The 27802-nt window shown below is 41.7% G+C and overlaps 1 protein-coding gene across 2 annotated transcripts in view; it reads left to right on the top strand.

Annotated features, from left to right (window-relative positions):
• LOC111849644 (neural-cadherin-like) overlaps positions 1 to 27802 on the top strand; it is a 125879-nt gene that overhangs the window by 47020 nt on the left and 51057 nt on the right. For both annotated transcript variants that reach the window (XM_072698664.1, XM_072698665.1), the window contains exons 6-17: positions 1576 to 1825; positions 5088 to 5230; positions 9702 to 9874; positions 10637 to 10805; positions 12735 to 12905; positions 13841 to 14013; positions 14914 to 15081; positions 16361 to 16610; positions 20756 to 20883; positions 21990 to 22176; positions 23491 to 23634; positions 27365 to 27648. In XM_072698664.1, coding sequence (XP_072554765.1) covers positions 1576 to 1825; positions 5088 to 5230; positions 9702 to 9874; positions 10637 to 10805; positions 12735 to 12905; positions 13841 to 14013; positions 14914 to 15081; positions 16361 to 16610; positions 20756 to 20883; positions 21990 to 22176; positions 23491 to 23634; positions 27365 to 27648 — 2240 coding nt within the window. The remainder of the gene's footprint in view (positions 1 to 1575; positions 1826 to 5087; positions 5231 to 9701; positions 9875 to 10636; positions 10806 to 12734; positions 12906 to 13840; positions 14014 to 14913; positions 15082 to 16360; positions 16611 to 20755; positions 20884 to 21989; positions 22177 to 23490; positions 23635 to 27364; positions 27649 to 27802) is intronic.

The following is a 27802-nucleotide window of genomic DNA, read 5'->3' on the forward strand; positions in this document are numbered from 1 at the left end:
AGAGAAGCGCGTGTCTGTCGCGGCTTCAGGAGAGAAGCGCGTGTCTGTCGCGGCTTCAGCAGAGAAGCGCGTGTCTGTCGCGGCTTCAGGAGAGAAGCGCGTGTCTGTCGCGGCTTCAGGAGAGAAGCGCGTGTCTGTCGCGGCTTCAGCAGAGAAGCGCGTGTCTGTCGCGGCTTCAGGAGAGAAGCGCGTGCCTGTCGCGGCTTCAGGAGAGAAGCGCGTGTCTGCCGCGGCTTCAGCAGAGAAGCGCGTGTCTGTCGTGGCTTCACGTTGCATTACGGTGAGCTCCATCTCCTTTAGGGGATACTGAGACCAGACAGAAATGAAAGTTGCTGCAAAATTAACCAAATAAAATGACAGGAGTGCAGCTGGGATATCTAAATTCCGCTTTTACATGCAGTAACCTGGCATTAACCTGCTTTTATTCCTTGGATTAACATGGTTCCAGTGTAAGGAAATGATCATTTTAGGACTATATTAGCTGTGAAGAGGTTTCTAGTTTATAAGTAAAGCGTGAGTCTCCATGTTAGAGGAGGATTAATTGACGTGGAGTAATAAGCTTGATTGACTAATCATAGCAGATTATAAGCCACCATGTAGGACCTGTGCAGAGAGAGGTTTCTGTTGGGGAATCTTGGCTTAAAACCAGGTACTTTACCTTTTAACTAAGTCTAATGTATCACCAGGGGCGGATTAAGGTGCACAGAGGCCCCTAGGCTACAGTAGTCTGTGGGCCCCCCAACCCCGCCCCCCTCCGCGCCAATGGGGGCCCCCTTGCAGGCTGGCACACGTGGGGCCCCTAGGCTTAAGCCATATCTAGCCTGTGCGTTAATCCGCCCCTGTGTATCACTAATGGGAAACTCCTGGCATAGGGGTGGCAACAGTAAGATTTCTTAGCAGTGGGGGGAGGGGGGGGGGGGGGGTTGGCCAGCTGGACTAATTCTCTGCGTGGCAGCATGGAATTCATGGTCTCAGACAAACTGAAATGGCTTATGCAGAAATACAAATACATTGACATTAACATCATTGATCCCACTTCTGAAATACGTCATACGCGAGCTGCTCATTGGCTCCTCTGCAAGCGACTTGCTGGCCACCCCTGGGCTAAGAAAACCTGCAAAACATGGAATTTCATTGAATTCAGGTCCACTACCTGAATTTCGATTCCAATTCAATTTTCTAGTTAAAATTCTAATTAAAATTACATTTACTGATTTGAAATGGAATTGATGATTTTATTGATGAATTCCACCAACCCTAATAAATGCCTAACTGTATGAATAAAGAGGGATTAAACAATAAGGCACTGCATGTTAGTTGCTGGAGATGATAACCTCTGCTAAGCCGCTCAATGAAAGCAGAGACGCCAATTTCCTGCAGGCTTTAAATTCTTTGCCATTACTTCCAATTTACACCTGAAAAGCTGGAGGGTCAGACTCCTGCTCTGGCCACTCATTATGTGACTTAAACAGTATGAGGCAGAATGACAATCATAGGTTGAGCTGTACATTACACAGTGGTCAGAACTCACCTCCATTTAATTTTTCCAACCGATTACCCCCCCCCCCCCTGCAGTGTCGGCCAGTGACTGTGACTCTGACCGGAATGCGAAGCTAACCTACCACACCTTGAGCCCCGACTTCACGGTCTCTGCTCACGGCACCATCTTCCCAGCCCGCCCCCTGGACTACGAGCGGCCCAACCACCTCTATGAGTTCATCGTGATGGCCGTGGACAAGGGGGAGATGCCACGCACGGGGACGGCCACCGTCCGCATCCGCATGTCCAACGTCAATGACGAGGCGCCCGAGTTTTCCCAGCCCATGTGAGAGCCTCATGTTCTTACTCTACAATGTATTACTAACTGGCTATAACTGACTATAATGAGTCTATATAACTATCATTTTCATCATTTGACTGTAGGTCAAGGCTGTTCTGGGGGATCTACCACCCAGCAGCACGTAGGCGCGGCCCTAATGTCACACGCCTGATACAGAGCGGCAGGTCCTTCAGTGGGCCTTCTTATCTGTATCAGGGGTGCTAATCAGGACCGCACCTAAGCTCTGCGGGAACAGGGTTGTGTCACCCTGCTCTCGGTGGCAGTAGTCATAACACTCACATTACAGGTTTATTTTCTGTTATGTTCTGCATGACATACGATTGTCCCACTTTTTTTCCATTCCATGCAGTAATTTCCCAGAATCCCATGCAGCTGTCACTGTCAAGATTAAATTCAAATCCCCGAAATGTGAGGTGCAAAAGGCCTGTCATAGTGATTTTATCATCATCTCTGTGTTCTTACCCAAATGTATACTCTTCACATTTGCTTATGTTACATTCCTGAATCTTTATGCTTCTCTGCTGCATTAACTTATTATTTTATGTTCTTTTCACTCTGCAACATTACTGAAGGCTTTTGGCTCTTTTAATTGACCAATTTTATGGTTGCTAGCTCTAGAAATTGGCAAGGCATGCTCAATCAGCCATGCCATCAGTTGTCTTAGATAGATTTCTCTCATATTGTGTGTGTGTGTGTGTGTGTGTGTATGTGTGTGCTTACAGTATATGTGTCATTTGGGAAAAAATTGGGCTTTTATTTGGGCATTTCTGAAGTTTGCTGAGGCTGATACAAAAGGACATCATAAGTTAAAATAGACAATGAATGCGCAAAAGGGAAATCAGTAATAAAATAAACATAAAAGTAACACATTTGAAGAATACATAAGAGAAATGTGCAAAACAGCATAACAGGAGGATAAATACTGTGCAAAATGGCTGTTGTGTTTGGGGGATGGCCGAGGGATGATGGAGTCAACAATGTGGTGTAGCTTGAGCTTCTGGGCCCCCTGGATCTGCCAGGGTATCCATGCCCCTTTTGTGCCCCTGGGTCAGTAGCATGTGGCGTGCCTGTGACGGGGGTCTGTCAGCCAGACATGTGTGGATGACGCGCCGTGCCGTTCCGCGGCGCTCTTTGTTATGCGCACAATCAGGCTCTTTACCAGATCGTTACCGTAAATGCTTGCTGGCTTTTATCTAAATGATGAATAACGAGGTGAACTAAGGTAATGGCCCCATTAATGCTTACAGTCAACGTCAAATTGAAAAAAAGGGAAAAATAAATGCGGGAAGAGTAGTGGTTGGGCGGATGGGGTGGGAAGTCATGTTCATCATTGTATTAATGTGTTTTTATCAGCTGAATATGAATTGTCAAAATAATTAGCTGCCTGGATAAATGTGTAAATTCAGCCTGATGTCAATCTTTTAAGAAGATTAAGAAATATAGACTTCTGTTTATATTATGCCTCTTAGTGCTTTGACAAAGATAGACTTCTGTAATAATTACAAATTAATTTTGATTTTGCTACAAATGGATTTGATGGGCTACATAATGAAGATGCAAAGAGTCTCTGCATCACACAAGCCGACGCTGCCAGACTCCATTGTTCCGGCGGATCCCGAAAAGGGGCTCTGGCTGCATGCCGTCAGTCATCTGTCAATCCGCCCTGCTACTCGGCTACATCTCGAGAGCATGTGATCAAAGTGCGAGCGGTGGCTTTGGGAGGCGTGAACCGGAGGGAAGCCGTGTACTGGCTTCACACTGTACTTCTCCCTAACTGTCGGTTTGAGAATGACAGGCTCCTCGTGGTTAGGGGAAGGAGATGCCATCGAGGGCTGTTCCCGGTGACAGGCCTTTGTGTGGCAAGTGGCAAAGGGAAATGACAGGGGCGTGTCTGCACGCTCCTGCTAATCACTCTTTTGATGCGGCTTTCACCTTTCCCACGCAAAGCGTCTATTGCGGTGCAGTTCTGCAGATCTGCAGCACCAACAAGGCAACTCAGCGTGTTCACCTGCTTTCGGGTCTGCCTCGTGTCCTAGGTGTCATTCAGTACAATAACAACTTCGAAAAACTGAACTTTAATGAACCCGTCATGCTGAAAACCTCAACACAAGAAGTAGACTATGGTGGGCACGCTGGGACAAAAAGCACCTGAACACCTCAAGAGAAACAATAAACCTAATCAGCAATAAAAAAAATACTGTGATTTCAAATGTATTAATAAAAATAAACAAATTAAAACTTACCACCAGGAATCCACTGCAAGTGCTGCATGGGTCTGAATGGTCAGACCAGATCATATTCAAAACGAGCCTTTGGAAACAGCATGGCTGGCGAACCCTGCTATGAATATACAATTTATGACCTTTTGCTGAATTCAGACACAATGGGGGGGCACATTTTATAAATGACCTTCCATTAGCTGGTTTTGATTTTGGGAGTCTTCATTTCACGTATGTATGTATGTACGTATGTATGTATGTATGTATGTATGTGTCTACTGTATGTAAGCATTTTCTCAGTACCGGGAGTATTTATTTGTTTTTTTGTGTGTGTCCTTATATGGTCCTGTGGAAAAGTGTGTGTTTCTGCAAGTGCATGTGTGTGTGTCTGTGTTTGTGTGTGTGTGTCTGTGTTTGTGTGTGTGTGTGTGTGCGTGTGTGTGTGTGCGTAGATCAGAGATGTAATTAAATAGACAAGTTTCTGAATGTTTCTTTTTGTCTTGTTTTTCTCCTCACACTTGTACAAGGCCACAACACAACATGCCATCCTAATTTGTACTTTTTAATGATGCTGATAAGAACATGATAGAATTACATGTATGAGATCATTATCGCCATTAAAGAATAATTATTAGATAAATGACGGTGTGACATGGTGATGCAGTGGCATGTTGCATTATTCCTCCAGAGATGAGTGTTTGAATCCCAACTCTACTCTGTCTCTGTCTTCTTGTTGTGTGCTGTGTCTTTTCTCCTTTGATTCAAAGGTTAAATTAATTTGTGTCTCTAATTTCCCTGTAGTGTGTGTGTGTGCTCTGTGATGGACTGGCATGTCATCCAAGGTGTATCTTGTGACCCTGCGAGGGGTCTGCAGTATAAGTAATGAGAAAATGAATGGAATGTGTCCGTAATAATTATGTAAATTTCAGAATGGGTAACACAGTCGTAGGTATATGGTGTTCACTGTCACTGATGGGTAACACAGTCGTAGGTATATGGTGTTCACTGTATACTCACTCTGTTGACAGCTATAGGACCTTTGTGTCTGAAGATGCTGGACCCAACACGTTAGTCGCCACCGTGCTGGCCAAGGACCCAGATGGTGATGGGATTACATACAAAATCACAGTGGGCAATGAAGAGGGCAATTTTGTCATTGACAGCCAGAAAGGTAACCCTCTCCCCATTGTACTCTGTTTTGAGTCTTAATTTTGAGTTGTAAACTGATACAAATTATATAACTCATATATTTCATCATACTCGTGCACTACTATTTTTGCCTTATTTCCACCAACACGGCGCCGGAGCAGGTGCCTGACTTTTTCCTAGTCCGGAACTAGTTCCGTGCATTTCCATTGCAAAGAAACTGGCCCAGTGCCTGAAAAAATGGCTCCAGCACGGCTCCACAGAAAAGCTGGTTACAGAATTTGGAATTGTAATATCAGTGAAACTGGGACGGGCTATCACATCTAAACCTTCCGCGTACCCAAAAAATTCAACTATAACTGCTACAGTTTTGTCTAAATAAATTAAATACTGTGGCGCTCAAGTGGCAGACAGCAAAGTTCAGTTTTTAGCAGACTCTTTTATTGTATGACCCTTAAAAGGACAGCGGTAAAACAGCGAGCGCGAATAAACTCACTTACACACATAGACAGGGGAGCTTTTAAGGAGACAAAAGTGGATACGGGCAAGAGAGACAGACGTACTCTGAAAACTTATTTTTTTCGGCTCGGAAGCTTATAAAACCTTAAAATCCGAAACAGATCACAACAAATCCAAAAAACGGAATACACATGAACCTTTACTTTACACTCCCTTCTGTCTGTGTAATATTTCCATTCTGTTCATTTTTGAAGCTGATGCTAATTCCAGCAGGTCTTCAAACCAGCATTTGAAACATATACAGTGATATCATTAAGCTCCACACCAAATGGGTAGCCTGCAAGATCAAGACAAAGGCTTTTTTTCCCTCATTATTTTTGACTGTATTGAAGGGTGAGCCCATTGAAAACAAACATTCACATTCCTTTATCTCAGACTATTCTAATTTGATTTTTTTTTTGTAATCACTGGAGCCTTGTAGCCTTAACGTGATGGTCTTTCTGATGTTAAAAGCATAAATACCGGTAAAATAGCTAAAATAGCTTTAATTTTGCCTCTTTTTTCTGTTCGCCTCCTTGCCTGTCATTTTTGTGTGGCCTACATAAAATCTCTACCCACCCTACGGATTCCCTACAGGCGACTTTTGGTTGTAGGGAACCCCCAGGTCCCTCTAATCCAGCACTTAGGGACAGGACATTAATGAGAGGTGGCAATGAGAATGAGATGACCCCCATCAAACAAAGCAATGTGGCTGCAATGCGGACCCTGGGGATATGTCTTCCCCGTCTCTCATGTGCTTTGATGTCTGCAGGACGCGTGGCGCATCGCGTGCCGGGGCGTGAAGGCCCGAGGCGTCGGCAGTCACTCTCAGTGTGTTTCTGGCATGTCTCTCCCTGCCCCTGCCCCTCCCCCCACATCCCTGCTGCCCCAGCCCCAACAGACTCCAGTTCAAAGCACTTAGAAAGAGCCGGAAGCTGGTTTTCAGCTCCGAGGTTTGGCATTTCTGCGTGAGCGCTTTTTCCGTGAGGAAGTACATTGGTGTGGGCTTTGTAAACCCCTGGCCGTATTTATATCACATGTCCTAGATTTTGAAAAATTACACCAACTTAGTTAACATTTATTTTTATGATATATATATATATATATATATATATATATAAAGAAAAGGTCACTGACACCATTATAACTTGATTGACAATTACATTTATTACAGATGTATTTTATGCAGCAACCACCATTTACAACAGAAGTCATATTAGTATAAATACAGAAGCTATATATTTAGAAAGTAATTAAATATAAATACAAGTACAAATTTGTTTTGTCAAATTTCAGCTGCAATACACTGCCCTTTCTCGTGCATTATTCTGTCGTTTGTATACATTTCACAATTTATACAGCAGCGGAAAAAATTAAGATGCCATTCTATATTTTGAAACAAATCTGCATTTTTCAATCTTGGTTTAACCCTGATTCTGCTGACAGAAGGATACATACTCAAAGTTTCTAAGACAGCAGTACACAAGAACAAGGTGACGCAGGAGAAATTTGCAATAACCAAAAACCAGCCAGGTAGAGGGCAAAAGTAACTTTCTAATGCCAGTGATGACCGTCAACTTATCCTGCAGTGCCTCATGAATCATATGATGACATCAAGTGACCTTCAAAAAGAATGGGAAACATTAAGTGGTGTGAAGTGCACTGCTAGGACAATGAATAACAGGCTCCTAGAAGCAGGACTGAAGTCCCATAAAGCAAGAAGCAGCCCTTCATTAATGAGGAGCAGGGAAGAAACAGGGTGCAGTTTGCAAAAAACAAATTCATGCATACCCATGAATTGAGAAATGTGTGAAACAAAAAAAAATTCTGTGGTCTCTTAATTTTTTCCATGGCTGTATGTAAAATAGCAGTGACCTCTGTTCATGCCAAACACCTCGGGATAAAAATCCATCCGGTCCACTGAGGCTAAGCAGGAAAAAACACTGACACATGTAGCATCTAATTCTCCTTCACACACACCGATGCAGAAGAACCACCTAATATGGTTTCATATGAACAAAATGTCTGCATGACTCCTGAAAGGATTTAGCTTCAAGCTTATTCAGTAATTCAACTGACTCCAAATGTTTGTAAGCTAACATATCTCCTTGGATGTCTATTTTTGTCCTTTTTCTTCCTTGTCTTTGGACATGGATAAATATGCCGTAGGAGATTCTGCCTCCTACATGTGGGGACTCAAAATAAGCCACTGGATACAAGAGAGTAACTAGTAAACCTGGGGTGCAGAGGCAGCACACTGTCAGCAAACAGTCCTACAGAGCAGCAGCCACTTAATGTTTTTATTATAGCCAGAAAATACCGGGGTCCAAAGGTGATGGCGCTTCAGGTCATGCCTTCATTCAAAAGGCATTCTATGCAATGTAAGGCTGTATATTTCTGAATTACCTACTGTATTTTATTGTTCACACTTTAACTAACTATTCCTTCATAATGTCTTTACAATGCATTTGTAGAACATTCAATAAGTCTTCATATTGCATTCATAATGCATTCATTGAATGTTAATTAGCAGCAGGCCAGTATACCTTAATATCCTAATTTACCTTAACAGCTTTAATTTACATTGATAATAAATATGATATGATAATATCATGCATGTGTGCATGTGTGAGTGAATGGAGTGTGAGTGAATGGTGTGTGAGTGGATGGTGTGTGAGTGGATGGTGTGTGAGTGGATGGTGTGTGAGTGAATGGTGTGTGAGTGGATGGTGTGTGAGTGAATGTTATGTGAGTGAATGGTGTGTGAGTGAATGGAGTGTGAGTGAATGAGTGTGAGTGAATGGTGTGTGAGTGGATGGTGTGTGAGTGAATGGTGTGTGAGTGGATGGTGTGTGAGTGGATGGTGTGTGAGTGAATGGTGTGTGAGTGGATGGTGTGTGAGTGAATGTTATGTGAGTGAATGGTGTGTGAGTGGATGGTGTGTGAGTGAATGAGTGTGAGTGAATGGTGTGTGAGTGGATGGTGTGTGAGTGAATGAGTGTGAGTGAATGGTGTGTGAGTGGATGGTGTGTGAGTGAATGGTGTGTGAGTGAATGGTGTGTGAGTGGATGGTGTGTGAGTGAATGGTGTGTGAGTGAATGGTGTGTGAGTGGATGGTGTGTGAGTGAATGGTGTGTGAGTGAATGGTGTGTGAGTGGATGGTGTGTGAGTGAATGGTGTGTGAGTGAATGGTGTGTGAGTGGATGGTGTGTGAGTGGATGGTGTGTGAGTGGATGGTATGTGAGTGAATGGTGTGTGAGTGAATGGTGTGTGAGTGGATGGTATGTGAGTGAATGGTGTGTGAGTGAATGGTGTGTGAGTGGATGGTGTGTGAGTGGATGGTGTGTGAGTGGATGGTGTGTGAGTGAATGGTGTGTGAGTGGATGGTATGTGAGTGAATGGTGTGTGAGTGAATGGTGTGTGAGTGGATGGTGTGTGAGTGAATGGTGTGTGAGTGTGCCCTGCGATGGGTTGGTGCCCCATCCTGGGTTATGCCCTGTCTTGCACCCACAGCCTCCCGGATAGGCTCTGGACCCCCCTGCGACCCTTAATAGGACAAGTGGTTTCAGAAAATGGATGGATGGATGGATGGATGGTGGATGATGATACTATTGTAATGCTTGTTATTAATGTATACTTCAGCTGTCATGTTATGAATGCAATGCTTTAAGGCATGTTAAGGTGTACTTATATGCTGCTTATGAATGTTACATGAATGCTTTATAAATGCATTGTGATGGTGCACTGAATATTCTATGAATGCACAATGAATGCGTTATGAAGGTACATTTATTGTAAAGCGTTACCTTTGTTTTATCGTTTTAGTCCATCCATATTAGTCCATTTTATCACATTAATCCATCCAAGATGTTGTTAACTTGTGCAGGATTGATTCAAAATGGAAGTAGTACTATTGCATAAATAAGTATTCTATAGTGTCCTTGGACCAGCATTGCCACTCATGTCACATCTCCATTTGAGACGGGCTGGTTTTGCAGGGCTGATCCGTCTTCGCTCCAGTCCACCCCCGAAATTACGGGGTGTGGAGTACATCCTCAATGTCACAGCGACTGATGACAACGCCTCAGGTGGGCCACACCCTCTCTACACCACTACCCAGGTCATCGTGGGTGTAGACGATGTCAACAACAACAAGCCCGTGTTTGAAAAGGTACACCGTCTGTGTCTGCTAAAAGTATTTGCTTTTTTCATTATTCCATTGTACAATGGAATAATCAAATGTATTTCTCACATCAGTAAATCTCCAAGTATTTTTCTTAATCTGTGCTCCCGTGTGGAGGAGTAATTGACGGTAGGAACCTATGTATCCACAGATTACAAACATTTTTAATGAAAATTACAGATTGGCATGCCTCAAATATAAGGGCTTTTAGATATGCTTCCAACTGAGTACAGAGCTCTCCGAACATCTTACAATGGAAAAATCACACTGCTCAAGTGAACTGTTGACTAGTACTTTTCCTTAGTGTGACTGTGGGTGTGGGTGTGACTGCATTATGTTCAGTGTGTACTCTGCCTTAATTCTAAGCAACTGTTGAAAATGAGCTGCTGGAAATAGTGTGGGATCCTTATTATACAGCTATGTTTTGCTGAAGTCCCAGTGCAATGTGGAGAATCCAGACAGCCTAAGTCCAATAGATATTAAAATGGGATGAGTTTTTGTATGAAATTGCAAATATTCTCTATTCCCTTGTCCAATATTGTAAAAGTATTGCTTCTACTATTATAGTGAAATTTAGCATTTCCTGTTGTGACCTTTCAAGCACAATTGATGCATTTCTAAAGGAATGCATGTTATACTTTAATTGTATTGGAAGTATTCAGCAGAGACTGTGTAGAGTAACATGTTTGCTTGGATAAATGACTTGGTCTACCCTCCCCCCATTGTTTTGTGTTTTTGCCCTCCTTCCAGTGCCTGCAGTACAAGGAGCGGACTTCTGTACTGGAGAACCAGCCAGTGGGAACCTTCGTCTTGCAGGTTCACGCGGTGGACGCGGATGAAGGCACGAATGGGAAGGTGACATATGGGTTTATGCACAAGGACAGCACTGTTCCTGCCTTCAGCATCCACCCAGAGACAGGTACGGTACACAGGCCATCAATTTTTACCGTGCAGTGAAGGCTCAGACTGGCCGTCTGCTTGCTGGGAGCGTTATGTTTAAAGGTAGTCATGGCAATTGGAAGTTCAGTGTAGGGCCGTTACTGCTAATTATCTTCAATTTATTGATTTGAACATGGAATTAAAAATGTTCTCACCTAGGTTGTATCTCTAGTATATACTCACATACAACATCCTCTGTTACAAGCCCATGTTCTGCCTAGAATATGCGTGGCTCTCTGTCCAGGATTGGAAGGTTGCTGGTTCATTTACTATGGTTGGCAGAGGGATGGCATTGTGGGGCCTTGAATAAGGCCCTTCATCCCAACTGCAGAAGGGACTGACGGACACTGTTTTCTCAATTGTGCGTCGCTTTGGATAAAAGCATTTGCTTAATAAATAATTGTAAATGTTTAATTATAGAGTATGATAATGTTGTGATTTCAGTTAGATTTCGGAAAACAGTGGATGTTTTTTTTTGTCAGTAACTGAATTGAGTATTATATTATTACAGAAAAATTTTACATGTATCGAAATTCTGTTTAATACAATATAACCTCAATCTTGGAACATCTTCCTATGCCAGTCACTAGGAAAGTTTAAAAAACAATTTAAATTAAAAGACACTTAGAATCAGTAAAAAAAAAATGACACTATAATGTTTTCCCCATTATTTTTAAAACCTAAAATTAGGATTATGAAAGGTAACTGGATTAAAAACGTACAGAAATATAACATTTCTGTATGCAATGGGTTGAAATATGTTCATATGGAAACTGAATACACATATCCACTTAGTGCTTAGATATATCTGCTTGTTAATGCAAAGTCTACTCCAAACAGCAAATCACAGGACTGTGATTGAATACATACAGTACAGGGTCTCAAGGTCCAGTTACTGAATGACTCAGCAGTAGATTGGTTAAGACTTACATGGAGATTTTGTGGTATGACTATTGGTGCCAGACGTGATGGATCCAGCATCTCAGAAACAGCAAAGTTCCAGCAATTTTCATTCACCACAGTGTCTGCAAAATTTTCTAAAGAATGATGTCATGCACAAAAAACAGCCAATGACATTTATCTGGTGTATAACACTTTGTTAATGAGAGTGGCCAGAGGAGAATGGTCAGACTCATTAACGCTAATAGGAAGGCTGCATGTGCAAAAATAACAGCTCGGTATACTGTAGCAGTGGTGTGCAGAAAAGTATCTCTGAACACATAGATCTACCCTAGAGGTAAAAGTAGGTCCGACATGGTACTACCCAGGTGTACCTAATAAAGTCACCATTGGGTGTATAAAAGTATATCTATAGCTGTATCTAATTCGATCTTTTGCATATAATAGTAAGGACGTATCCTTGGTTGAGGAGCATGTATTCTGAACCATCAGAACTTTAGCTGCCAAAAAACCAATGGGCAGGTTTCTCGAGGCACAGCATGAACACCAGGAGTGCAGTTGGGGTATGTGACTGGGTAGGACCACAGCTAATGTAGCAGAGCAACAGGTGGTGCTCTCATTTAAGCAAGCTAGGTTTGAGCTATCTCAGCACGACACAGCAGGTGGGACTGAGATGAAAACCTGGGCACAGGCAGGAGGAGACAAGATGGTGAAGAAGAAAAAGCACAAAGAGGTGAAGCTGAGGGAGTCAGCTAGGTGTTTTACCCAACTTATAGCAAACAATTCTGCAAAGGAACTCAGAATAGCATTGTGAAAGAACTGAGAGTACTGAAAATAGTACTGTGCCTTGAAGCAGCTTAAATAGAGCCAGGAAGTCCGACACGTCAACTCTGATGAGAACCAAAACTGAGAGGTGCTGCCCACTAGCTGATGGCTGAACTTAGCACTTTGCGAGTATCTGAGAGTATCTGGGAGTATAACGAGAGTCTGGGATGCTTGCCACCTGTAGGTGTGATTGTGACAGCCAGGGAGTTTGACCGCGAGCGGCAGAGAGAGTACGCTGTCACGGTGACAGCCACTGATAAGGCAGCGGAGCCTCTCATTGGGATTTGCCAGCTCAACATTCTAATCCTGGATGAGAACGACAACAGCCCGAAGTTCGAGAACCTTCGCTATGAGTGTGAGTATCGGCTATGGGCGATGTTGCTGCCTAACTTCCTGCAGGTATCGATTACTTATGTCATGTACAGTTCCAGTCAAAAGTCTGGACATATCTACTAAAAGTCATTTATTTTTCAAGAAGATAAAGACCCTAAGCACACCTTGAGTTTATGTCAGTATTGTATTATGTTGTGAACAAGGAAAGAGATGGAGTGCTGTGACAGATGACTGGGCCCCCGCAATCCATCGATTTAAATCCTACAGTGCTAGTTTGAGATTAGTTGGATTGACAAGTAAGAGCATGGTAGCCAACCTGTGTCCAGAGTTTTTGAAAACTCCTTCAGGACTGTTGGAGAAGCATTCCAAGGGCTACATCTGGAAACCGATTGAAAGAATGCCAAGAGTCTGCAATGCTGTCATCGAAGCAAAGGGGGGCTCTTTTGAAGAATCTAAAATGTAAGAAAATTTTGAGATGTTGAACACTTCTCTTGGTTATTACAATATTTCATATGTATTACCTTATAGCCTCAGTGTCTTTTACTATAAGGTGAATAACAGCTAAAATGCATTAAAAGCAGGTGTTTCCAGACTTTTTACTGGTACTGTACTCTGCATTAATATCTACATGTGACTGGACCCTCTCTATTAATTTCAAATTTGCAAGTTAAAACAAAGACCCCTTGACAAACCCTTTTCACAGGAGCTTTGTAGTATGTCAGGTCTTCCTTTTCTTGCTGGCTCGTAGCCAGGGGAGCTTCTAGCTATTGAAAAGACCAGGGGTTAAGTCAAGTTTACCTGGTGCCTGACTTTTTTGTTTTTTTTTGAACGATGATTGACATTGATAACATACTCAGGTCTAGGCTCAAAATACTCGGGGCTATAGCCCCAACTGATCGGACCTGACAGCGCCCATGCTTGTCGCTAACATTAGTGACCCTTTTGGATTGTCTGTAGACTTCCTGCGTGAAGACACCATGATAGGGACCAGCTTCCTCCGTGTGGCAGCACATGACGATGACTACGGCACCAATGCTGCCATCACCTATTCAATGTCCGCCGACAAACCCGAGTACCTGCAGGTGAACCCAGTCACAGGATGGCTGTACGTCAACCAGCCCATATCGCAGGTGGGACTGTGTTTCCTGAAAATATGGAGCAGCAGGTGGCACAAAGGATGTTATTCTTGTTAGTGCTAGAGCTGCTATGAATATGTATGACAAGCCATGCTGTATATTGATGGCCGGAACCTGCCCTTAAGAACCACAGTGCAAAGAGTGTGCAGTGCAAAGACATTATTTTCTTGTTTATAAGCCAAAAACGCATTTATTAGTGTATTAGAACTGCTTTTTTCCTCCAATGATTAAACATTTTACTCAGTCGCCATCTATGTTAAATTGTGTTCTACATCTGGAATTTTAAGTAGCATTAGTTAGAACTGAAGATTATAATCACGCATTGATTTACTACCGCGATTCGCCTGGCTGGCGCTACATGTGCAGTTGTAGAAAATTAATCAACACCCTTCAGACCAATCAGACATGAGAATTCAACAGTGCCGTGGTATAATGAACATTAATTACTTCAGTAACTATCCAAAAATATTAAGCAGTAAGTTCTGAAGGCATCAGAGCTGAGCGTCTCACCATCTCAATTAGTACGTTCAGCACTTATTCAGGATGTGGCATGATGAGCCACATTGTAACCTCTGATCCTAAAGTAAATGTTTACTAGACAGAGTGTTGTTCTGGGAAATGAGCAGTGCCGTGTCATGAAACTTGAGGGTAGATCCCACTACATGTTTTTCCTCGTGAAGTGTGCGTTACCTTGAAACACTGGATCAGAGAAGTATGGTGTGGGAAGAGAGTGCATTTCTGTCTAAGTGCTATTTCTACAGAAGTGATGTATCATGTAAGACGTACTTATCATGTTTCGATTATAGTGCTTTGTAACTATGACATCAGTAAGTGTGTAATCATTGATCTTGAAAAAGGTATAATTTTTGTCCTGACTCTCCACCCCTGTTCCAGAGGACCTACATTACTCGTCAGATCATTGCCAAAGATGGGGGGAACCAGAGCAGCACTGTGGAGCTAGCTGTTACCATCACCAACGTGAAGAACCAGCCTCCCCAGTGGGACAAAAACAGCTACAATGTAGTCATCCCAGAAAATACCATGAGGGACACAACTGTTGTGGTGAGAGTCATGGCAGAAGGCAGTGAAAAGGGGAAAGTTCCCTATTCCTCATTTGCAGGGACTACCCTAGTTAGCTGAGTGATGCATGCTGGGAGACGAGTCAAATTGCAGCATTGTGCACATTGTACTACAAATGAGAAGCTTCATATTCCAGGCTTTGAAAGGGTGCCTTAGTATTTGTTATAATTTTACTGGGTTTGGAGCAATAGTTTCAGGATTGAATCACAATGACTCCCAGAGATGGACCTACAATCATAGGCTGTGTATCTGGGATGAGACAAAAGTGCCGTAACCAAGATTAAAGGTGCAAATTTCTGACTTTTCCGTTTGCTTTTTCACCACTTTCTGCAGAAAAGAATGTTGTAAAATAAGGGATTGTCTGTAAATGCACAAACAGGGCCAGTCAGGTAATGTCATAACTCCATTGTTATCTGCTAAAACCCCTGAAGGGGCCCTATTAGAGTAGCCTTGATTGGGGCACTTATCCTGAACTGGCCTCATCAAAAGTGCCTGAATAATGTCTGTAGAGCGCAAGCATCGGGCGCCTAATGTGCAATTCAAGTCCCTGGTTACTAGTGAGGCTGTTACACAAGGTCTTGGTCATCGCACATGTTCTGCTGCAGGACACTAGGACACTAAACCATCAAACCACCCATCCCTTAATGCCTGCAAGTTCTATATTCTGTTTTTTTTAATTATTCTGAATTAAGTCATTATCTTCTGTGACTGAACAAGGAATCTCTCTAATAATTATCCAAATACATTGGAAATGGAATTGGATAATCTTCTTCATTGTTTTGAATAAGCTATTAAAAGCATTTAAAAAGTAAATGAATATTTCACTAAGCATAAGTGTAATGGAGTGTGTTGACACATAATTGATATAAGATGATGGGATGTTTATTGATGGGAGATGGTTGGTATTTAGCTAAGACCGACCGGGAATGTTTACGTTGTTATTATAGTATATGGCAGTGTTTCCCCATCTGGTCCTTAGGGACCCACAACTGGCCCATGTTTTTGCTCCTCCCGAGCTCCCTGCCAGATGGTCCACATTTCTGCTTCCTCCCAGCTCCGGGGAGGGAGCAAAAACCTGGACTGCTGTGGGTCCCTGAGGATCGGATGGAGAAACACCAGCATATGGGATAATAATGTATCTGTAATGTTAGAGAACTCTCCAGGCTCCATGGCATAAGGAATCACACTACACGAGCTTCTAGAGTGTTCTTTGATGATACCGCCGTGTGCTTTCCTGTCCCTCCTCCTCCTTCATCACCAGACAATCAAAGCTGTGTCAGCCTTGGGTGATCCCAGGGTGACCTATAACTTGGAGGACGGCATGGTGCCAGAGACCAACATGCCAGTGCGCTTTTATCTGACTCCCAACCGCGAGGATGGATCGGCCTCCATTCTGGTGGCTGAGCCTTTGGACTATGAGACCACGCGTCACTTTACGCTGAGGGTCCGTGCCCAGAACGTGGCCCCTGTCCCCCTGGCAGCTTTCAGCACCGTCTATATCAATATCACTGGTAAATACCATAATACCCTTCATTCCCCATATTATCCTCATTACCAAGGATATTAGTGTAAGAGTTTGTATGTGTGCATGTATGTGCATGTGAGAACAAACTGCTATGCACGTCATGTGACTTTTGTGTATTTCTTATAGATGCCACCAAAAGTATCGGAAATTTCCACTTTTTGAAAATAGGCTCACAATTTTCCATGAAATAGGATGAAACCAACAAAAATAATTGGCATCCATCATTCTTCATTCCATATTCTGAAGAGCAGACACTTTGCTTTTGATTTATGAATTAACATATTATTTAAAATAATAAAACAGGTGAAAATGGCATGGACAAAATGATTGGGACCCCTTAAGTGTAGTTCATACTTGAGTGCACGGACCCTTGTGTATGTACTGCGTTAGTTTGCAGACACAGACACTCGCGGTTGGCTAATACGTACAGCAAAGATATTCCACCAAACCAACAGAGGGCAGATGTATTGCAATAAACAGAAATACAGGCAGTGTAGTGAAATGTGTAAACTTTAATGAACATTTTTTAAGTTGTTACTAAAGCGGTATTAAGGTAATGCAGCATGCGACGGTATTTTGAAATCCTTGCGACAAAATGACCCCCCCCCCAGTCATCGCTTAGGCCACTATAATCGGTATCTTTTCAAAATGCAGGAATAATGTTGCTTTTGAAAATACCGTACACCGTGGGCTACATATCCGCCATCCAGTACAAACCCCTGATGACCAAGTTCACATCGCTCACCCTGTGCATGGACCGTAGACGCAGGAAAGTTTAAGAAGTTAAAACAAATAACTGGTGCATGCCCAGGGGTTGACTGGGGTGGGCATTGCCTACACAGAGATGAGCATTGCCCACCCAGAGGAATCATCTGCCCGTCTAACGAAGACCCAACGGTATAGCTATTTGTTGGAATGTCCATAGCTATTTCTAATTTTGGCATTGGTCATCAGAAGTGCAGTGCATTCCTATTGGCCATTTTGGGGGCGTTTTTAGCCACTGTTCCTCCTTTACATTTCCGCCAAACCACAACACTGCTTCACACATGCAGGCGTGGTTAAGTGAACTGCAAAACCAGTGTGTAGCTGGCTGCCTCCAGCAACCCACTTAAAACTGTTAATGTCTTTGATTCTTGTTCATTCATTTCTCTCATAAAATATTAGTAGTCTTTAGTAGTATTTTATTCCACTGTAGCACACTGAAGACCTAAACCAAAATTTGCACATAAGTTTTCCTCTCTAGTTCATCATGCAAATGCACATCATGAAATCTAAATCTTACCGAGTTTAATTATTTTTTTTTTCTTTTTAATGGGATAACGGCCTCAGACCCCCATATGAAAATTGGATTCTGTAATTTTATTACTTTTACCCACCCATTCTCAAAATGAAACTACATCCTTGTTTACACCTTGTTTACCATATTTAGGAAAACCAGTATTTTTGTTGTTGTCCGCCTAAATAAGACAAATGGCAATTCAAAGATGACATCCTGGTAACACGTCTGAGAAATAATGGATTGTAGTAATAGCTCAAATAGACTATTTACTTTAATCAGTATCACAGGTGTCTTCAATCTTATAATCATTCACTCAGCTTATTTTAATGGAGAAAATACTCACTTGTTTGTTCTGTGTCCTTGTGTACATCACACTGAACATGGAAAAGAAAAGGAATTGCAGAGAGCTGTGTGGGAACGGATGGAGGGCGGTAACAGGCAAACATGGTCAGGAGTTTGATTTATGTGACCATGGTTGTGAATATTATCAAACATTTTAAGGTTCATAGGACTGTAGGTCAACCTTCTTGGATGTAACCGCAAGAGGAAAATTGACACCTGATTGAAGAGATGAATAGTTTGAATGGTGGAAACAGGACTAAGGAAGACTTCCAAAACGATCCAGGCTGACCTACAGCATCAAGGTACAACAGTTTCAGTTTGTACCATCTGTCCCTGTCTGAATGAAAATGGGCTCCAAAGTAGAAGATCCAGGAAGACCTCACTTGTGAAAGACCAACACAAAAAAGCCAGACTGGAGTTTACCAGAATGCATGTTGGCAAACCACAGTCCTTCTGGGCAAATGTCATTTGGACAGATGCAACAAAATTAGAGATTTTGGTAAGTCACAGCTGATCTATGGTTACAGAAGACAAAACAATGCTTTCAAAGAAAAGAACACCATCCCTACTATGAAGCATGGAGGAGGCTTAGTAATATTATGGGATAGATGTGCTACCTCTGGCCCCTGGTGCTTTGACTCTGTGCAGGGCACAAATCTGAAGATTATCAAGGCATTCTGGAGTGAAATGTACCATCCAGTGTTAAAAAGATCTGTCTCGTCGCAGGTCATGGGTCCTCCAGCAGGATAATAATGCAAAATATGCATCTAAGAGCATGCAAGAGTGGTTTTAAAGAAACACTGAACTGTTTTGTGGCCTGCAACGAATCTCGATCTGAATCCAGTTCAACATCTATGGAAACTCAAAGGGAAAAGAAACCCATCAAAGCTAAAAGAACTGGAGCAGTTTGCTCAACAAGAGTCGGTGAAATGACCAACTGAGAAACGTAGAATTCTCATTCAGAACTACGTAAAGCATTTGATTGCAGTTATTGCCCTAAAATGTGTACTACAAAGTATTAGGTTAGTGGTCCCAATAATTTTATCCAAATAATTTTATTTGTTTTATTATTCAAAAGTCATAAATCCAAAGTTTCTGCCCTGTGGAATATGGCATAAAGAATGGTGGATGACAGTAACTTTTGTCGGTTTCGGCTAATTTTGCAAAAAATTACGATTCTCTTTTAAAAAAGTTGAAGGGTACTAATGCGTTTGGCCACATTTGTATGCGTTTTTGGTCTGTTCTTTAAGTATAGTTTATTTATGGTACCTTATGTATTTTATTGTGTTTTTCTTCTGTGTAAATTTGATGTATATGATCCTGTTCAAACACCTTGACTTGGGCAAATGCTGTTTTGCTTCTGTCATATACCTGCATGAAAGAAATGACAAAGAATCTTGAATCTTAAGCTCTCGCCCACTTGTGTCCTGTTCCCCTTTGCCTCTTCACATACACTGTCCTTTCTGAATGTGGGACGCATGAACAAGGCCGTTAAAGCTACTCAGCTCTCAAAGCTGGCCCTCAAGTTCCAGTTGGGCTCTCTGAAAGTTGTATTTAACCGGACCATCTTCTGTGATTCATCCGGTACTTTTTTTCTTAAGTTATGTTACTTTGGACACAACATGCCAAGCAGCTAATGAATTGATTAATGGAATGTAGCAGAGTAGGGTGCATCTCACCTGACCCCAGATCAGCCCTGCCCGTGCCAGACCAGACTCCCCTTTGCATCTTGGGTCTCTGCGGTTCCCACCAACTCTGTCTCTAAAAAGGCAGACGCTCCTCTATCATTCATGCGTGTAAAGTACAAAGTGGAATTATTTATCGCGCAGGCTCTCTTTAATAACTTATATTGCTTAATAAAAGATTTCTCTGACAGCAATCAAGCCAGGGGAAAACCAGGCCTTATTTAAAAAATAAGAGAAAAATTATGAAAAAAATTCTGATATTATATCCAATTAGAATTGACAAAATTTGGAATGAGCTGGACCTCTGACTTTATCCACATACTGGGCCTGAAGTGAAAGGGAATAGTATATAAAGGGTTAGGTTGAAGAGTTAAAATTTCCATTACATTCATCGCGATGGTTTCTATAATCCATGATTGCAGCACTTAGTGAACATTACTTCAGCTTAATTTGACACAATTCTCAATTTCATCTTACTTGATTACAACGTAATAACATAATGTGTGTGCTGTTGTCTTGTGCTTTTTAGTATTGTAATGCCTATTTACCATTCATTTTATTACTTTATTACAGATACTACCTTCTGTTAATTGTAAACTTCGTCTTAGCATCCATGCATCCATCTTCCAACTCTTCATCCTCAACAGGGTCAGCATGTAAATATATCAATAACTAACATATAATTAGGAGAACACTTCAGAGTTTACTTTTGTACTCATTTACTCAGCTTACACTCCAGTAATACTTGCATACTGAAGAGTTGATAGAAAGCTCACATTGAAACCCTACAGATTGTTGTAAGGTGTCACTCCTATGTCATTCCAGATGTCAACGACAACGTACCTTTCTTCACTTCCTCCATCTACGAGGCAACAGTGACAGAGGGGGCTGAGGTTGGGACGTTTGTTCTCCAGGTGTCTGCTAATGACCTAGACCTAGGTCTCAATGGAAAGGTCAGTGCACAGTACAGAGTGTTGTACAGAAGTCTAAGTCACTGTGTTACATTACGTTCTTGTCGATTCATTTTTAACTCTGTTTCATTTCTACTCTGTAGAGTTCGTGAGTGCTCCCCAGACTCGCATGCCAGTTCCTTCCACGTCTGACGCGTCTAGTTAAAAGTAAATGCTTACAGAAATACATTGTATGTATTATTCATTAAAATCCCATAAAAGTATCATTAAGGCGAACAGCAATGTCCCGTTAACCCAGTTCTATAGTGAATTTTTTACAACTGCTCTTATTTAAGCTGCCGTTAGTGTGTTTTTCCAGTGGAAGACATTATTCTGTGTTGTGATTATTTTCTTCGAAACTTATCATGCATAGTGCAGAGCGGTGTCTCAGTGGGTGCCATTCCAGCCTGGAGGCTTGCATGCCGCCTCTGTTCTCTCTCAGTGGGGTTTACATGTTCTCCCCATGTCATCCCCATTTCCTCTGGGCACTCCAACTTCCTCTTGTAGTCCAAAGACATACCGTTTAATTGATGCCTTTAAATTTCTCACAGTGTGTGTGATAGATTGGCATCCTATCCAGAATGCATCCCTGCCTGCTTCCCGGTGCTGCCTGGGAGAGGTTCCAGGCCTCCTGTGACCCTGTCAGGATAAATATTTTGAAAATGGATGATTATGTATAACCAGGGATTTTTTATTAACTATAAAGAAATATGGAACAGAAAAATGTTGGTGTGATACCGACACACATGCTCTGTGACCTCAGGCCTAAACACCCTCTCAGTACGAGTCCTAGTGTAATTAAATTTCTTATAAATTAACTTTTGACTCTTGGCAGAAAAAGGTGGAAAACAAATTATACTGAATAGCACGTGAGAGCTGTGTCCTCAGGTGAGGAATCCAAGTTTGAAATGTCAAAAAATACCAGAGATGCCATTCAAACTTCTTTTGGTGAAAACAATCCTTCTTTCATGTCCAGTTTCTTTGCTTGTCACTTTTTGCAGGTGTATTATGTGAAGGGTTACGTGTGAGGTGTTCTGCTATAGCTTTTGCAGCCATTTCATCTTCGTTCTTGAAGTAGGTATCATGGCGTCCGTTCTCCATCCTCACAGATCTCCTATTCGCTGCTGAGTGATCGGAGTGGAGACCACCGACTCTTCCACATTGACCCAGAGTTAGGAGCTATCTACACTGAGGCCGTGTTTGACCGGGAGATGAAGGGCTCATATCTTCTGGAGGTGAAGTCAGAGGACGGGTGGGAGTCAGCCCGCCCAGGAAGACACGGGCAGCCCAACTCTGGTTAGTGACACTGGTTCCAGTCAGCATGTTACAGTACCACCAACAGAGAGTATCCTACCTACTCTTGGCTCTAAATATGTTATTTGCACATACATGCTTCCCTCATATTCAGAATGTAGATTTCACCTTTGTCAGTGTGCAAACAAGATACAACAATTTAGAAAGCATGGATGCATGGATTCAGTCCTGCACTATGGTTCATGGTCAAGGGGCAGGAAAATTTTATTTATGGGGCAAGTTTGGCAAACAAGTATTTTGTCGTCCTAAAAAGGACAGTCCCCATCTTCTTAATGCTGTCATCTTCCAGTTCAAGTTTCAAGTTGACGTAAATTGTCTAGTCGTCTTGTCTAGTAGCAGGAGTTAAGGGAGAGTTCAGGGTGATCCTCTCACTGAGGAAGCATCTTAGGCAAATCAATCCTTCATATGTATTGGAATGAATAATAAATTTGCTTTTTAGACTAGTTCATTCTTTGTGATATTTTGTCAGCATAAACCATGCTCAGATATTAAAGGAATGGGCACTTGTTGCTCACTGACAAGTTTCACAAATGTTGGATGAAAATGCATAAAAACGGTGTTAACGTCAGAGTAGTGAAGCCAGGAATTTGATTTGTTTTTGGTTCCTTTGCATTTATATTAACCTTCAACCTTCTCCTACATGGTTTCTCAATCACAAGGCCCACCTTGTTTAGCTATAGCGTCAGGCCTGCTGGATAAGAAGCAGACGCGGGGGAGGTGTGGGAGACTGTAGGGTTAGATACAGTAAATGTCCTGTAAACTCAGAAACAGGCAGATGCATGGGTCCTGAAAGATATGTAGTCATATTTAGGTTATAATATATCACCAATTGCTTCCAATAAAATGTTTGGTAAGTCATGAGACTTGCTGGAATGGCCTTTTTAGGGTGATGATATGCCATTGAAAGAGAGGAAGTTGAAAACGAAGTTGAGAATGGCAGCTAGGTCAAAAAATAGTTTATGTATTTCTTTTACAAAAGGCAGAATGTATTGCTTTTTGCTGAAGAGTTAACTCTAAACTCTCACTTAACTGCTGCTACTAGACAAGACAACTAGACAATTAACGTCAACGTGAAACTTGCACTAAAAGCTGACAATGTTTTTGTTATCTGTTTCAAACGAAGCATTTTGTTAGAATGTGAGCAGGGAAAAGCTCCAGTGCCCCACAAACTAGGATATTTTATATCACTTCAACGACGGCTTGATAACAAAACAAAAGCTGGTAGAGCAAAGGCATGTTAAAGCTGACAGAATAAGAGCAGCGCGGTGTTTAATCTTCCATTTATTGCTTCCACAGATACAGCATACGTACGCATATTCATCAGTGATGTGAATGACAACAAGCCCATCTTTGTTCAGAACATCTATGAAGTTGATGTGGACGAGGACGCGGACGTGGGCTTTGCCGTTGTCACCGTCAGCGCCAATGACGAGGATGAAGGTAGGAGCGATGGAGGTGATAAAGTCATAGAAATCAACATTGGCCATTTAATCATTCGTGGTATGCTGATGCAGGAGAAGTGAGGCACTTGAATTCCATGATAAATGCAAATTGGACTGAACAAACCTTTAGGGGTTAGATGAGACGTCATCAGTGTCACGCAACCTTGTTGAGGCTTAGATGTATAGCACTCCCACAGATCCAGAAAACGTCTTAACATAAAATTTCTAAATGTATGGTTATAAACTGAATGTCTTCATTTTACTGTTAGGTATTTAATTCTAAGATGTTGCCTAAAGACAGAGTAATCATGCACATATAAACAGAATAGAACTTGGGTTCTAATGTTCTATACGGCTTGGGTTCCTTTGGTTGTAAAGGTGGGAAGTGGCCCAGAAAGAAAAACGTGAAAATGTAAATTCAACAAAAAATGCCTGAAGAATGAAAAATAGCTTTCAGGCTAAATGCAAAAAATATGTTGAAGGACGTTTAAACTGTGTGCAAAGGAGGCTTAAGGCACTCAGCACTCAGGAGATGCCATCATTGTTCCTGCTGGCAGTCAGTGAGGTCCAGCGCCGGTTGGGTCTCATGCTGGATTGTCTGTAGACTGGTGACTGTTCGTTCGTTTTGAACAAATATTTCAGGAGAACAAAACAATCTCAGGTATTGCACTTAATAATCTTGCTGAGTGGTTCATTGTCCATTATATAGTTACATATAACATAGAATAAGAATTATATATGGGAGATACAGAGGGCCAAAAGCCCTGTCGGATACGCTCTCTCTCACAAACACATGGCGGTATTATTTTGTACTTTGTTGAAGTCCTAAAAGGATATTAAAAACAGTGAATTTGATTTTTAAAAATCAAACAGCAGCCCTTATATAGCCATGTTTCATGAATATGATCTCATTATATTCTCTGTAGATTAAACTGTCAAATGGAATCTTGTCCCTACATCATGCCTTGACTTTGGCCTTGGCATGCAAACCAGAAAGGACATTATTCACTCCCACGTAGTTCACATGGGTTGGCAATAAATCCATCTTAACAAGATCACTCTCTTTAGTGTAGTAGTACAATATATCTTTATCAGCCAGGTAATATGTGGAGTATTAGTGGGCATTTATCATGACAGAGGCTGTGGCTTGTACCGTGCTGGACCTGGTGATGAATGAGAGATCTGATGTAGCAGGGTTTGTCGCTGTGTTTGCAGTGAACCATTTTGCATAAGAAGGAATTCTGTGCTATTTTCATATGAAATTCACATAACAGTGGTGATTACAGGATTTTTGGTGTGGGGGGGTGCTTATGAGGAACTGTAATTCATAACGACGGGCTGACCTTATCATTAGTAAATGATATGTCTTGGATTGATGAATGACAGGGGAGGGGGTTCTCTGAGGGCCAATCAGCTTTGAGCTGAGGCCAGTGCTCTTGTGGCCCCTACATATGCCCTGGTCACATGAATTAGTGGGTTTGTTTCTTTTCCAGGAGATTAAAGGAAAATGGAATGAAGGCATAGAAAGTATTATCCTTGCTTTCCCTCTTTTATGTGGAGCCCTGTTCATGGCATAACTACACCATATATATATATATATATATATATATATATATATATATATATATATATATATATATATATATATATATATATAAGCAAGCAGGCTACATAGTAAAACATACTTATGTTTTACAATATCGTGGGAACAAATTTATACAATTAATGAAACAAGACTATGATTTAACTAAAACAAGGAAACAAACTGGCGAAACATGGCCATGATATATGTTATGGCAGGAATTAATGAAGGAAGACAGTCCATGTAAAGAGAAACAAGAAACAAAGGAACCACGAGGGGTCGAAAACTAAACTATGGCAGGAGCAACACCAGGAAGAACAATACCAGAGGCAGGAAGAAACGCAGGGAACTACAATAACTAACATGAGGTAACTGCAACTAAGAATCACACAGCAACATAGGAAACAGCCACAATGAGCCACTGAGGAACTAAACAAGAGCAGGTATTTAAATATACCACTTAACAAGACAAAGATGTAGGACAGGTGAGAAAGAGTTTGATAGAACCAAATCAACTAATCATTAAGGGCACGGGGCTATAAATGAACGTGTGGGGTAATTTACAATTAACAAACACTAATGACTAGGAAGCAATAACGACACAGAGAGCTATCAACACTAGGAGAAATCAAGGAACACAAGTAAAACAGAACATAAACAAGGCAGGGAAACCATAAACAAGACATAATATAACCATACAGACACCAGCGGATAAAATGAAACCAAAATATTACATAAAGGTGAGGCCCTTGAACTCAAGGCAATAAGAATATCAGCCTCTGAGCCATATGCTCAACCTATTGGAACCCAGGGAACAAAGGAAGACACTAGGGGAACAGGAAACGGGAAGACTAGCGGGATCTGCTGGCCAAACGGGAAGACTAGCGGGATCTGCTGGCCAAACAGGAAGAAGAAACATGGGACTGGGCCGGAGCGGAACCAACCTTGACAATATCATATCTCATGTTATGTCATGAGAGGGGCTCCATATTTTTAGCATAAATTTTTGGAAATAATAATTTAAATATATATTCCAGAGCTTATTTAAACAAACACCGAAAGGTTTCTGCTCGGACAAAGTAGGATCCATTGGAGATTAATAGCTGGAATGAACACAACCAAAATATTCTGTGAAAACTTGTGATAACTTTGTTGTTAACTGTGCTTGTTTGTTGTTTTTTGTACTTATTTAGGCCCAATATGTAATTTTAATTAGGATGATTTAAGGCAGGCATTTTCAATTTCTGTTTGTGGTTTTATTGTGCTTCAGGTATTAATTTGATTTAAAGTCTTGTTTGGATATACAAGCACTCTGCAGTGCTTGCTTGTTTTTGTTCCAATTGAGCTCCTACGTAATTATGTTGGAGATATTTATTGAAAGGAAAATACAGCATCATTAAGATGAATCAGTCATACAATTAATGAAACAACAAATTAAACCTAATTCACATTACTAAAGTAATATGTTGCATATGTTAAAGTAGCGAAATTGTTTATTTTTATTTTTTTTTTAATAAATTGAGCAAATACCCAAAACCCATTTTTGCAGCATGATGAGATGATGTGTACGGTTGCAAAATCCAAATTGGTGATAATTTAAGGGCTTCTTTTAAAATGATGTGATCCCATTTCAGCGTACATTAGCCATATGAGGATACAGCTAACCCAGCTCTGCAGTAAATCACCCCCCACCCCCCACCCCCCACTGGCTTTAAGTTTCCCAGCTCTTTTCTTCAGCCATTCCTGTAGAGAGTCTCCTGTCAAGACGAAGATAAGTTAGATCTTGAAGTTGAATTAAGAGCTTTGGGTGAAATCCAGCACTCATCACGGTTCTTTAGGCTTAGCTGCCCTCACATCAAATCCTGTTGTATCTGTGCTCCCTTTCAAAGTGCTGTGTTGAGCTCTGCAGTCAGTATTAGCCTCTTACGGTGTAAGCTGGATAGTGGTGTGCGACCTGATCATCTGAACAGAACATCACAGCTTCGTGTCCCAGAAAGGGCCCAGGTGATGCACTCTTAACAAAGACCTTTAACATGATTTAGTAAATATAAACAGTGTGTAGAATTGCTATATTTGGCATATGTGGTTCTCCTCATGTAATTTATAAGTATTACTAAAAAGTGATAATGATCACAACTTGTTCTAGGAGCCAATGCCAAGCTGCGGTATCAGATCACTTCAGGCAATACAGGGGGGGTCTTTGACATGGAGCCCGAGGTGGGAACCATCTTCATCACTCAGCCACTTGACTATGAACGTGTGAAGAAGTACAAGCTACTGCTCCTTGCCTCGGATGGGAAATGGGAGGATTACGCCACCGTCAACGTCAACGTCATCAACAAGAACGATGAGGCGCCGGTCTTCTCCATGAATGAGTACTACGGCAGCGTGACAGAAGAACTCGACGGCTCTCCTGTCTTCGTGCTTCAGGTGTGTTTCTTAGATGCCATTCATTTTATTATGTGGATTTCTTATAGCGCCTGGAGTTGGTAGAGCGTTTGACCTTTAAGCCAAGAGCCCAGGGTTCAAGTCCCTGTTCAAGCAGAGTTTTAGAGGGTGGTGTGTGGCTCTGTGAGTTAGTACA

This window comes from Paramormyrops kingsleyae, chromosome 13 (genome assembly GCF_048594095.1).
Source record: "Paramormyrops kingsleyae isolate MSU_618 chromosome 13, PKINGS_0.4, whole genome shotgun sequence".
Lineage (NCBI taxonomy): Eukaryota > Metazoa > Chordata > Actinopteri > Osteoglossiformes > Mormyridae > Paramormyrops > Paramormyrops kingsleyae.